At 51.9% G+C, this 13,161-nt stretch overlaps 1 protein-coding gene across 1 annotated transcript in view; it reads left to right on the top strand.

The window, feature by feature from the left end:
- Lmtk2 (lemur tyrosine kinase 2) overlaps positions 1 to 11,330 on the top strand; it is an 81,906-nt gene extending 70,576 nt beyond the window's left edge. Inside the window, exons 11-14 of the mRNA XM_070033535.1 lie at positions 1,532 to 4,481; positions 7,149 to 7,281; positions 7,414 to 7,656; positions 8,740 to 11,330. Coding sequence (XP_069889636.1) covers positions 1,532 to 4,481; positions 7,149 to 7,281; positions 7,414 to 7,656; positions 8,740 to 8,768 — 3,355 coding nt within the window. The 3' untranslated portion in view covers positions 8,769 to 11,330. The remainder of the gene's footprint in view (positions 1 to 1,531; positions 4,482 to 7,148; positions 7,282 to 7,413; positions 7,657 to 8,739) is intronic.
- The last annotated feature ends 1,831 nt before the right edge of the window (positions 11,331 to 13,161 follow it).

Below are 13,161 nucleotides of genomic sequence, written 5' to 3' on the forward strand. Positions count from 1 at the left end.
TTCGTGGCTTCACATTCTGTCCTCTTCAGCAAAGGAATCACGTTTCCAGGGGGTGTCAGTTCTTAAGAAGTCCCTATTTGAAATGATGAGTATTATGGAAAACAATCATTTAAGCCAGGCGCCAGTAGCTCACGCTTGTAATCCTAGCTACTCAGGAGGCTGAGATCTGAGGATCGCAGTTCAGAGTCAGCCTGGGCAGGAAAGTTCATGAGATTCTTATCTCCAGTAAACCACTAGAAAATTGGAAGTGGCACTGTGGCTCAAGCGGTAAAGCACTCGCCTTGAGCTGAAATGCACAGGAACAGCGCCCAAGCCCAAAGTTCAAGTCCCATGACCGACCAAAAAAAAATCATTTGTATATTATTCAAGACTAACTTTAGAAATAATATCTTCTTAAATTTTAGTGCTATCTTTTTTTTTTCCAGTCCTGGGGCTTGAACTCAGGGCCTGGGCACTGTTCCTAAGCTTCTTTTACTCAAGGCTAGCACTCTACCACTTGAACCACAGCACCACTTTTGACTTTTTCTGTTTATGTGGTACTGAGGAATTGAACCCAGGGCTTCATGCATGCTAGGCAAACACTCTACCACTAAGCCACATTCCCAGCCCCTTTAGTACTGTCTTTGAAAATGCTTATAACAAAAGTTTAGATGTTGCTGGGTGCAAGTGACCCACCCCAATCCTAAGGACTCAGCAGGCTGAGATCTGAGAATCGCAATTTGAAGCCAGCCCAGGTAGGAAAGTATGGATAACTCTGTGTATGTTTGTGGGGGTGGGGGGGAGGAAGGGGCTTGAACTCGGGGCCTGTGCACTATCCCTGAGCTCTTCTGGTCAAGGCTAGTATTTTACCACTTTGACCCACAGCTCTACTTCTGGTTTTCTGGTGGTTAATTAGAGATTAAGAGTCTCACAGATTTTCCTGCCCAGGCCTAGTTTTGAACCATGATCCTCAGATCTCAGCCTCCTAAGTAGGATTATAGGCATGAGCCACTGGTGCCCAGCTTATCTCCAGTTAACCACCAAAGAGCCAGAAGTAGAGCTGTGGCTTCACTTTCAGTGAAGAAGCTCAGGGACAGCGCCTAGGCCTGAGTTCAAGCCTCAGAAGTGGCTCACACACACACACAAATACACTAATGTTGACTGTGGTCAGCCAGCCTTTCCCAGAGTTAGTTCCTGATGACCTGTCTACCTCAGCACCATTCATGGTCCTAGGAAACCCTGAGCTACAGTAGAGCTTAGTTGCAGTAACCTTGGCCTCTGAATTGCCACCAAATAGAGTGAGTAATTCAGGATTGTGGGGAAAACTGAGGTGTGGCTCTGAAGAGCACCTAGCATGTACAAGGCCCTGGCTTCCATCCCCAGAATCACAAAAAAAAAAAAAAAAAAGTAACTGAACGAGTGCCTTAATATGGATGGCTAGCTGTAATGATGGTGTAGAGACTTTTACGGGGGTTGGGAGGTGTTGGTGTTGAAGTCTTTCTTATTTTCAGGAGTTTGTGACCACTTAATGCATTCTCTCTGTGCCATGCAGGTATGAGGTGTTACAGCTCTGCTGGCTGTCCCCAGACAAGAGGCCGGCGGTGGAGCACGTGCACCGGCTGCTCACATGCCTGCGGCTGCAGAGCCAGCGGGGCCCTGAGGTGGACTTCGAGCAGCAGTGGGCTGCCCTCAAGCCCAATACCAGCAGCACGTCCAGTAATGCTGCCTTTCCCATCCTTGACCCCTTCGCCCAGGACCGGCTGGGTCGGGAGATGGAGGAGGTCCTCACGGTCACAGAAACGAGCCAGGGGCTGAGCTTTGAGTATGTCTGGGAGGCCGCCAAGCATGACCATTTTGATGAGCATGGCCGGGGCCACACAGATGAAACCTTGTCCTACTCCAGCATGTTCTTTCCAGTTGATGTGTTTGAGAGTTCACTCTCAGATCCTGGGCCAGGAAAACAAGATGGCAGCGGCCAGGAGGTTCCGCTCCGGGCCCCTGGGGTGGTGCCTGTGTTCGATGCCCACAATCTTTCTGTGGGAAGTGATTATTACATCCAACTCGAAGAGAAAAGTGGTAGCAACCTGGAGCTCGATTATCCACCTGCTCTGCTAACAACAGAAATGGATAACCCAGAACGGCTGGGTGCCGAAGTGCCCCAGTTTAAGGCCCTCAAGAGCGTTGAGTTTGAGGAGTCTAGTACTGATGAGGACTTCTTCCAGAACAGCGCCGACCCCAAAGATCTGGGCCTCGCCGAGGGCCCGCCTGCCCCCAGTGCCCCCGAGAGTCCCCTCAACAGTCTCTTCAGTGAGGTCAGTGCTGCCCAGCATGTACCCAGTCACCAAAAGCTCTTTGACCTCATGGACCTGGACGGAGTGCCGGCCAACGTGAGGCCGGCCCCCCTGGGTTCCCACTGGCATGATCCCAAGGATACTTGCCACCCCAACAAGGATAGGCCCCCAAAGCTGTTCGACCAGGAGCCTCTCTGCTCATCAGAAGGTGTTCTGCACCAAGACCACTTTGACCCACTGAATGTTGATGAGCTGTCAGAGAACTTCCTGTTTCTTCACGAGAGACACTTACTGAGAGACACATGGCATAGCGAGGCAAAAGGGGATGATCTCCAGACAGAGCTCAGGAATGCGGGGTTCATCAGTGCAGACTCCCCCAGTGTGGAGCGTGGCTCTGCTGCCAGTACGCCCAGCTTGCCAGTGCCACGGGAACACAGAAGCACCAAGGGTGACACTGCAGCCGGGGTCCCAGATAGCACATGGAGTCCCTCAGTGCCATCTTCCCCAGAAGTGCGGGCACCTCTCACCTCCCTCACCACGGAAGGAACCCCTCCCGGTGGCCCCCCAGATTCACTTCCAAGGCTTGGAACAACTAAAACAGCATGTTGCGATGTCAGCGCCCCCGAGGATTGCCTCTGTGAGGACTTGGGGACTACCCCAGTGGAGATCCCCTCTCCCAATGCCAAATCCCACTGCGGGGACCACACCCCCCCACACTCTACTTGCCAAAGCCAGGAGGCCTTGAGACCAACCAAAATGGACTCCACTTCCATGGGTGACATCACTGAGATTCAGGGGAATACAGGGAACTGTCTTCCAGAGTTGATACCGGACTCGGAGCATCAGCCACTGCCGGAAGACAGTCACAGTGCCCACATGCTGGAGAAAAACACAGAAGCCATTAAGACTTTGAATCAGCTCAGTTATAAAGATGCCACAAAAGACATGGGCTTGGCTTCTGCTTCCTCTGACTCCACCAGCCAGGACAGCCTCTTGGAAGACAGCTTGTCCGTCCCCCTCCCAGCTTCCGAGCAGCCAGTGGAGACCCCAGACTCCTTAGACTCCGTGGATGTCCATGAAGCCTTACTAGAATCACTAGGCTCCCACACACCCCAGAAACACCTGCCCCCTGATAAGCCAGCTGATAGCGGCTATGAAACAGAGAACCTGGAGTCCCCCGAGTGGACCCTGCACCCTGTCCCCGAGGGTCCCTCTGAGTCTGCCTCAGCTGCCGCTGGTGATGGTGGTCTGAGCGGTGCTGGCAGTTTACCTCCCAACCCAGTGATCGTCATCTCAGATGCGGGCGATGGCCCCCAGAGTGCGGAAGACACCTCACAGACCTTTGCCTCTGGCGCCCAGAGTTCCTATCGAGACTCTGCCTACTTCTCAGATAACGACTCGGAGCCAGATAAAAAATCTGAGGAGGTCCCTGGAACCTCAGCCTCCACCTTGGCAGAGGGCCAGGCCCTACCCAAGCCAGCCTCCCCAGAGAATGGCCCCAGGGCTAATGACAGCTCTGGGGAGCCACAGAAAAGCCCACCCGATCAAAGGTGGCCCCCCACTCTGCAACCCACCAGTCACCTGGAGTCAGAGGAAGTGGAAGAGCCGGCGCCAGCTGAGGTTTCCAGGCAGACTCAGGCCTCGGAGGATGAGGGCGGCAGCCCCTCAGGGCTGTGGACTGTGGAGCTAAGCAGTGGGGATGACCTGGAGACACTGGAAGAGCGCCCCTGTACCCTTGCCTCCACAGGCACCAATACCAATGAGCTCCTCGCCTTTGCCAGTGCAAATGCCGCACTGGAAAGGGCCTTGCCCGGCCACGCTGAGGGCCCCAAGCTCAAGGAGCCAGATATTGAAGGCAAATACCTGGGCAAACTTGGGGTGTCCGGGATGCTCGACCTCTCTGAGGATGGGATAGATGCAGATGAGGAAGATGAGAACAGTGAGGATTCAGATGATGACCTGCGGGCCTTCAACCTGCATAGCCTGAGCTCCGAGTCAGAAGATGATGTTGAGCATCCAGTGCCTGTAATCATCAGCAACAGCGAAGATGGCCGACACCTGCGCAGTTTGCTGAAGCCCTCGGCAGCAGAGGGCGGGGGGCTGCCTAGTGGCGGTGGCGGTGGCAGTGGAGGCAGTGACAGCGGCAGCTGGAAGAAGGAAAAGAAGGCGGTGACATTTTTTGATGATGTCACTGTCTACCTATTTGATCAGGTACCTGTTAGCTCTAGAGGACATATGTATTTCCGTGTATGCAGTGGAGTTCAAGAGCGGGGCACAAAGAGGAGCATGGTCTCCTTTTGTTTTGATTCGGGTGTTGTTTTTGGCAGTCCTGGGTTTTGAACTCAAGAGCATAAAATACACGAGCCATGTTTTGAGCCTGTGATCTGATATTTTAGTTGTCATTTCAAGGTAGCAGGTTGTGCTTACTCCAAGTAATTTGGAGTTGGTTACAGTTCCAAGAACAGACAGAAATGTAGGGAACTGGTGTTCAGTGTAGGGAAGGAGTCCGGGTATTCTTGCTGGGTCCCCTAACAATCCTACTGAAATGAGTTACTACAACTCTGGAGTCTCATGGTGGACAGTAATGCCTAGCAGTTGTGTGCAGGCCTAGAACTGGCATGAAATCAAGCTCTGAAGACAGGCCAGCCAGCAGCAGCCCAGAGGCTGTAATGTATACAGGGCAAGGAAGTCAGTGGTCCTCTACCACCCTACCCCCAGGCCTTCCCCCTACTGTGGAACAGGGTCTTAGTGGGGCACTACTCTGTGGGTACAGACTTGAGCACCTTGGAAAATGGAACAGCTCATAAGTAGAGCATTCTTTTTTTCAATTTTTTTTTTACTGTATTTTGTTTTCCCCTGATGGGAATTGAACCCAGCATTGAGTTAAATCCCAGCTCATGTAGGGTTTTGTTGTATGGTGATACTTGAGTTTGACTTGGCTTTGTGCTTGCTGTCCAGATGCTTTACCACTTGAACCATGTTCACACTCAGCTCTTTTTTTGCTCTTCAGCTATTTTTCAGATAGAAGCTTACATTCTTTTCTTGAGGCTAACCTTAGACCAAGGTCCTCCTACATATGGTCTCCGGAGTAGCTGAGATTACTGAGGCATACCACCATACCAGACTATTGATTTTAGATGAGGTCTTGCTAATTTTTTGTGTGGGCTGATCTTACACCTCAGTCCTTCTGAATAGCTAGTATTATATGTGAGTCATCAGAGCCAGGCTTTGATGATTTATTGATTGATTGATTGATTGATTGCCAGTCATGGGGCCTGAACTCTGGGCCTGGGTGCTGCCCCTCAGCTGTTCAGATCAAGGCTAGGGCTCTACCACTTGATCCAGAGCGCCACTTCTGGGTTTTTCTGCTTATGCGGTGCTGAGGAATCGAATCCAAGCGCTTTACCACTGAGCCACCTTCCCAGCCCCAGCCTTTGATTTTTTAGTGAGGCAAGGTCTCTTTATCTCGCCCAGACTGGCCTTGAAGTCCTGCTGCCTCCACCTTCCAAGCGCTGGGATTACAGGTGGAAAATAACATGCCAGGCTCTGAATTTGCTTCTTGAATCAGCTGAATTCCTGGGATGGGAGCTATCCCAGGAGGATGCCCCTTTCACATTGCTTTGCCTCCTTTTATTTATTTGTTTGTTTGTTTGTTTTTTGGCTTGAACTCATGGCCTGGGCACTGTCCCTGAGCTTCTTTTGCTCAAGGCTAGCACTCTACCACTTGAGCCACAGTGCCACTTCCAGCCTTTTCTGTATATGTAGTACTGAGGAATCGAACCCAGGGCTTCATACATACTAGACCACTAAGCCACATTCCATCAGCCCTCCCTCTCTTCTTACTTGATTCTCAGAGCAAGTCCTCTTAGCTGGGCCACAGAAGAGACCTCTGGAGCTTTTCCACCTCTTCCTTGGAGAGCACAGCAGTACTTAATGCCCTGGTGCTCCTTCTGTCACTTTTATTCTGATGTTCCTAAAAAATTTCAGAGCACATTTGAACCAGAGGTTGTGTCTTGAAAAAGGTGGGGGGGGCCAGCAGGCCGCTCTGTTCCTCCCCAGGGAGCCTGCTTTCCTGCTGAGAGCAATTTCTGGAGGAGATTGGATTGATTCCTTGATCTTTCCAAAGAACCATTTTTTGTTTCGTTGAGAGGTTTGGGGATTTGCATTTTTCTTTTATCTAGATTCATAACCTAAATGCTTTAAATTTAAGACCTTTCCTCTTTTCTGGTATTAGCTTTTAGTGCTAGAAATTTGCCTCTGTGTAATACTATAGCTGTTTCCTACAAATGTTGTTGTATGATTTTATTTTTATTCACCTCAGATTATTGTCTAGTTTCTTTTTTCTTTCTTTCTTTTTTTTGGGGGGGGGTCCGGTCGTGGGGCCTGAACTCTGGGCTGGGCGCTGTCCCTCAGCTCTTCAGCTCAAGGCTAGTGCTCGACCACTTAAGCCACAGCGCCACTTCCAGCTTTTTTCTTTTTGCTTATGTGGTGCTGAGGAATCGAACTCAGAGCCTCATGCATGCAAGGCAAGCACTCTACCACTGAGCCACCTTCCCAGCCCCTCTTTCTTTCTTTTTTTTTTTTTTTTGGTGCCAGTCCCAGGGCTTGAATTCAGGGCCTGAGTGTTGTCCTTGTGCTTTTTTTTTGCTCAAGGCTAGTGCTTTGCCACTTGAGCCACAACTCCACTCCCTGCTTTTTGGTGGTTAATTGGAGATAAGAATCTCATGGACAGAGCATGAGTATAAATATCGCTCTTAATTTCTTTTCTTTTTTAAAAAATACAGTTTACAGTCAATCAGTCCTAGGCACCTGGCAGGCTTGGTGTGTCAGCAGTGGTGACAGGAACAGGCTGACAGGGATTTCTGTTCGGCTTTCTAGGAGACCCCAACCAAAGAGCTGGGGCAGTGTGGAGGGGAAGCTCCCAGCCCTGGGCCCAGCAGTCCAGCCCCCACCTCGGGCTTGCCCTACCTGAACAGGTGCATGAACTCTGAAAGCTCCACCGACGAAGAAGGTAGCTTGCTTGGCTGGTATAGAGGAAATGGGAGGTTGGGCTGGGGCGGTATGAGCATTTCCAGATCATGGTGCTCCCTGCGTGTGACCACCTCTGTTAGCTTGAAGTGTAATAGGGATGTGCTGTTGGCAGGTGGTGGCTTTGAATGGGATGATGACTTCTCCCCAGATCCTTTCCTGTCCAAGACAACCAGCAACCTCCTGAGCTCCAAGCCCACCCTGCAACCCTCCAAGTACTTTTCCCCACCCCCGCCCACCCGCAGCACCGAGCAGAGCTGGCCACACGTGTCACCCTGCTCCAGGTTCTCCATCTCCCCTGCCAACATCGCCAGCTTCTCACTTACGCACCTCACCGACTCGGATATGGAGCAAGGAGGTAAGGGGCACCGACACGGGGTGGGAGGCCTAAGCTGCAAGGAGGAGGAGACTGGAAGACCTGGTCTCAACTGCCTGGCCGTCTAAAGGATGCCTGGTCAGTGCTGAGTAGATTATAAAGGGATTTTATAAAACTCCATCTTAGCAGCCAGGCACTTGTGTCTCCCACCTGTAATCCCAGCTACTCAGGAGGCTGAGATCTGAGGATCATGGTTCAAAGCCAACCGGGGCAGGAAAGTCTGTGAGACTCTTACCTCCAAGGAATCACCAAAAAGCTGCAAGTAGAGCTGTAGCTCAAGTGGTAGAGCGCTAACCTTGAGCAGAAGAGTTCAAGGACAGCATCCTTGCCCTGAGTTCAAGCCCAATATCAGCACAAAACAAAAACAACCAAAAGAAATCATTCCATCTTGGCAATACCTGGGCCCCATCCCCACCTTTCCAGCTGCAGGAGGGCCCATCACAACCGCCTCCCTATCAGCCCAGCTCCGGAGCTCCACTAGTTCCCCCGGGGTACTCTTATCCACCTTGATTTCTTCTGTTCCCTTTTTTTAGAGCCCCGCACCCCAGTCTCACTTTTCCCCAGAGAAGTCCTTCAGAGGTGCATGCTCCTTGAATACTTGAGCCGAGGGCTTGGACATGTGCCCTGGTGCTCACCAGCTCTTCCCTGGCGGTGTTGACTTTGCCATTAACTCCTGGTCCCTGAGATAGCAGGCTAGTGTGAGCCGTAAGCAGGCGCATGTGAGGTGCAGGGCTGCACAGCTGGACCCTTTCCCCATACCTGGATTGAAGATAACTTAATGGGAACAGTCTTTTATTTGAAGTTTGCAGATCAAACAATAAATACGGAATAGAAAGAGCTCTTATTTGTTTTTGTATGGCTTCACTTGTGCCGATGAGATAGTGCTGGCCTGGCCATGGGCAGGCAGGTGTGCAGGTGGGTCCGCTCTGCCTCTGCCCTGAGCCTGGCCCTGGAGCCCAGGAGAGCCGCACAGCTGAAGTACAGGGCCGGGCAGCCAGGCACCTGCTGGCCTCAGCTCTGCTCACTCAGAATCTAAAGCTTGCCCCTTGTCCTCCCCCCAAACAGGAAGCAGCGAAGATGGAGAAAAGGACTAGGTGGCTGTGGGTACCAGTGGACTCCTGCATGTCAGCCAGCGCCACGACATCCACTTGACGTGGGCTGCCACAGAGCGGCCAGCAAGGAGGACTTGGGAGATGCAAGGGGGCTAGTACCTCCTGCCGTGCCCCCTCCTTCCTTCCACCCTGCCCCTGGGCGGGGTCCCCGCGTCCCACCCATGTGACACTGCCTGGATGTGGGTGGCACATTGAGGCCCAGGATGGTGACGAGTGAGCCATATTTATTGTTTCTAAGGATGTCACTACTTGCTGTATAGAGGGTCGTGTACGCATGCGTGCTGTGCGGACCCTGGGCCTTCTGCCGGGACGCCACTGGCCCATCCCTGCTCGGACTTTTGCTCTGCATGGCATTGTAAAGCTCCCGAGTCCTGAATGCCCGCTGTCTTCAGAGCCGTCGAAAGTGGACATACGGTACTGAGGGGGGATTCACTCTGGATGTTAGCATTTGATGTCCTTATAGGAAATATTTTTGATGAATCCCCAAATTCTGCTGTTTTGTTGATTGACTCTAGCGCCCTTCCCCTCTCTAAAGCCGTTTCTGCCCCGGCTGGGTTTCAAGCCCTCCTGGTGAAAAGCAGCAGCAGGCATACACCTGGAACTCTGCTGGCCTGGGCCCCAGGTGTGGAGGCAGGGCTGCCAGCATGGCCCCTGGGTCTCCCCTCTGCCCTACGCAGCCCCCCGAAGACACCACCATTTCGGGCACCTGGACTGGAGCTCTTCAGATTCAGAGCTGGATGTCCCCCTCGGAAGCACTTGCAGTGGGAAGAGGGGTGAGGACCTGGCTGTCCACCCAGCCCCCTCACTGTGAAGGGGACTGCATGGCTCCAGAGCTCTTCACCTGTCCTTAGCTGCACAGGGCATCCCTCACAGGGCTGACCTTGGATTCAGCTCCGGTGTAAGGTCTCTGGAGGCTGATGCAGAGTTGCTGCCCTGTGCCCACTGGGTGGGTCCCCTCACATGAGCCCTTCACCCAAAATAATCTCCGGTGCTGAGCTGCTTTCCAGACTCCAGCAGGACCCTGGGGTGACATGAGGCCCTCAGCGTGTGTGCTGTCCCTGGGAGAGACCCAGTCTCTGTGCAGGTTGTGGGCCTTGGAGGGAGCTTACATGACCCTTGTTACCAGTTGTTTTGCTCTACGGGTTTCTTTTATACTAAGCAATAACCTTGCAGAGCAAGGAGATTGAGAATGGGGATAGGGTCTTGGGCCAGGCCCACAGGGCCTTGTGAGAGCTCTGCTGGAAATGGCGTTTGAGGCGATGTTGCCAAAACTGTCATCTCTCTCCGTTTCTGGCTGCAGATTTCCTGACTTTTTTTGAATCTTTACCTCTGCCAGTCATCATCGAGAGAGATGAGAGATGTTTTCAGATGATAGGTTTAAAGATTCGGATGGATAAACTTACAGGCTCTATCGTTTATACAAGCAGTCCAAGATGCATTCACAGATACTACAGGACTGCAATTTTCACAATGTTAAGGCAGTTTTAACCACATAATTCCCATTTTTATTTAATGCTTATCACTCACACGATTGCCAAAATAAAAGCATTTTATAGCTGTCGGGGGAGCTCGTGTGCCGTTGTGTGGAAGGGGGCTTTCCAGTGCTATCTCCCCCGAGGCAGCGGCTTCTGTTGAAATTGCAAGCAATACTGAGAAATTTGAACAGATTTAAAGTTCAGTCTCTGTCAGCATGGGTTCTGTTGCTTTGACCAGTAAGTGAGTTGGTTACCAGTAGTGGATCTGCACACATCCATTCTCAGTAAGCTGTGTGGTGCAATGAAATCTGTGGATAATGCGGGAAGATGTTTCTAATCCCTGCTTCACTGATTTCCTGGCTCCTTTTGGTAGCCCACAGCAGACAGCAGCTGGAGTTTGTGCATTTTGAATTCTGTACTCCAAGTAACTTTTGATTTTGTTCCTAGATCAGTGCTGATTTTTGTGCTGTGTCCACTGACCCCATCAGGGGCCAGGAGGGGTAGGGGCTTCCGGTCCTTCTGGGACTCAGACCCCATGTCTAGGCCAGGAGCCATTTACCTTTCAAGATGAAAGATGAACCAAGCTGAATTGAAAGCAGAGTACCCCATTCTGTTGTTTCTGTTTTTTGGGTTTTTTTTTTTTTTTTATGACTCCAACCCCTTCTCTCTCCCGCACCTTGCCGCCCCAGCACCCATTCTGTTTTTTAAGTGTACAGGCCCAACTTCCTTCAGAGATGGATTTAAGGAAAGCCTTTCCGTGTATTGGTATCCCAAACACCTTTCACACCTCCTCCTTCCTATTTCCCATAGGGTGTTTGTAGAATTAATGACCTACTGCATGTCTGTCCAGGGGGCCAGGCGGAAGCGGGGCCACAGCTCCCTTTTCTCCACTCAGCCTGTCCCCTGAGCGTGGAGATGCCAAGCAGGTGTCACACTGCAGAGAAACAGCCAGCATTCAAGTAAAGAAAGCCGTGTGCACACACCTTCCCTCAGACTTACGTCTCAAAACCATATTCCTAAGCAGCAGTGGGCTTGGTGCTGGCTAGTGTACACATGTGGGTGCGTCGGGGGCGGGGGGGGGGAGACAGAACACGTGCTGTGAAGCTGTGGGCAGTGGGACTGGGGTGGTGACCTGTGGGGACACTTGTCCCCACCAGCTGGCACCTCACACAGCCAGAAGAGGTTCACAGCAATATAACCTTGAGTTTCAATTGTGTACATTTTTAAATTGTAAGATTTTTACTGTATATTGATACATAGTGTGATTCAATAAATTGCTTGTAATTTAAAAAACTATTTAATATTCAAAATAAATATAGTTATATATTTATAAACGGTTGCTGTATTGCATTCCACATTTTTCCCCTTGTCGGGGAGGAAGGGAGGCCGGAGCTGGCTCCATTTCTCAATCTCCCACAGGCCTGAGGAAAAAAAGGTAAACATTTGTAGAATCCTGGAACCCTGCAGCCCAGGGCTGCTGGAATGTGTGCGATGGGAAGTGAGCCTTTGCGCATGGCTGTTTTTAATCCTGGGCCCCTTGCGAGCCCCAGCCTCAAGAAGCCCCAAGCCAAGAGGTGGCTCCACTCACAGACAGCTGTTCCATGTGGAATGGGAGTACCTGAGGCTCCTGCTTGCTTTCCTGGTCCCTTGCTGAGGTGCAAGTGGCCAAGAAGGAAGTGACAGCTTCCTGCCACAACCACAGCCCACAGGGCTGGCTCCTCACACCCAGATCACGGGTGACTGTCAGCCAGTGTCCAGGCACCAAAGATGTGGCGGCGTGACCCATAACCAGGCCGGCCATGGGAGAGCTCACCCCCGATACTCTTGGTTCCAAGATAAGCCTTCCCCGGAACTCCACTGCAGTACTGGATTTTGAACTCAAGGTCTTGGACTTGCCAGACAGGCAAGTCCCTTGATCCAAACCCCCCACTCCCTTCTGCTTTCCTTATTTTTCAGTTAGGGTCTCCAGTTATTTTCCCTTGGACCTGGGTCCCATCTACATCCAATCATAGCTGGGACTACAAGTGTGCACTATGATAGCCAGCTTGTTCATTAAGAAGAGAGGGGGCAGAGTATTGATAACTTTTTGCTCTGGATAGCCTCAAGTCCTGGCCTTCCTGATCACCACCTGAGGGGCAGGGATAACAGGCAGGAGACACCAAGCTCAGTCTCTTAATCACCTTTAAAGTGGAGAAACAAGCCGATCCAGTGCAGCAGGGAGGTGTCAGAGCTGGGTTTTTGTTTTGTTTTTGTCTTGTTTTTTTTTTTTGTCAGTTGTGGGGCTTGAACTCTGGGCCTGGGCACTGTCCGTCCCGCAGCTCTTCTGCTCAAGGTTAGCACGCTACCATTTGAGCCACAGCACCACTTCCAGCTTTTTCTGCTTATATGGTGCTGAAGAATTGAACCGAGGGCCTCATTCATGCATGCAAGGTAAGAACTCTACCACTGAGCCAGAGCTTGTTTTAAGCTTGAGTTGTCTCCCTCACAAGACGCAGAGATCACCGGGCCCAGCCCCTCCTAGGCAGCCCTGGTCCTGAGCCCTTTTTTTTAGGAGCAGAGGGGTCTGCAGGAAAAATCAGGGGGAGCATTGACAGGCAGGAGGAGTCTGGGCCCTTGGTTGCTATCCAGGAGTTGTGGCCACAGTGCATTTAAGATGACTCACGGTGTGGCTAACCACAAGGCCAGGTGGGGTTCTGAGGATCCCCCCCCATCAGTCCCCAGGGGTCCCCAGAGAGACCTCTGGCCGCCCAGGGCTCTGAGCCAGTCCGGCTACAGCTGGCGGGTTGGGAGGAAGGGGGCGGGGCCGCCCACCCGCCCGCAGGTGCAGACCCGCCCAGGCCCCGCCCACGGCCTTATTTACATACGTCAGCGGTCCCGCCCCGGGTGGCTAAAGCGACGTG

Source organism: Dipodomys merriami, unplaced genomic scaffold (genome assembly GCF_024711535.1).
Source record: "Dipodomys merriami isolate MVZ:Mamm:240054 unplaced genomic scaffold, mDipMer1.0.p SCAF_22, whole genome shotgun sequence".
Classification (NCBI taxonomy): Eukaryota; Metazoa; Chordata; class Mammalia; order Rodentia; family Heteromyidae; genus Dipodomys; species Dipodomys merriami.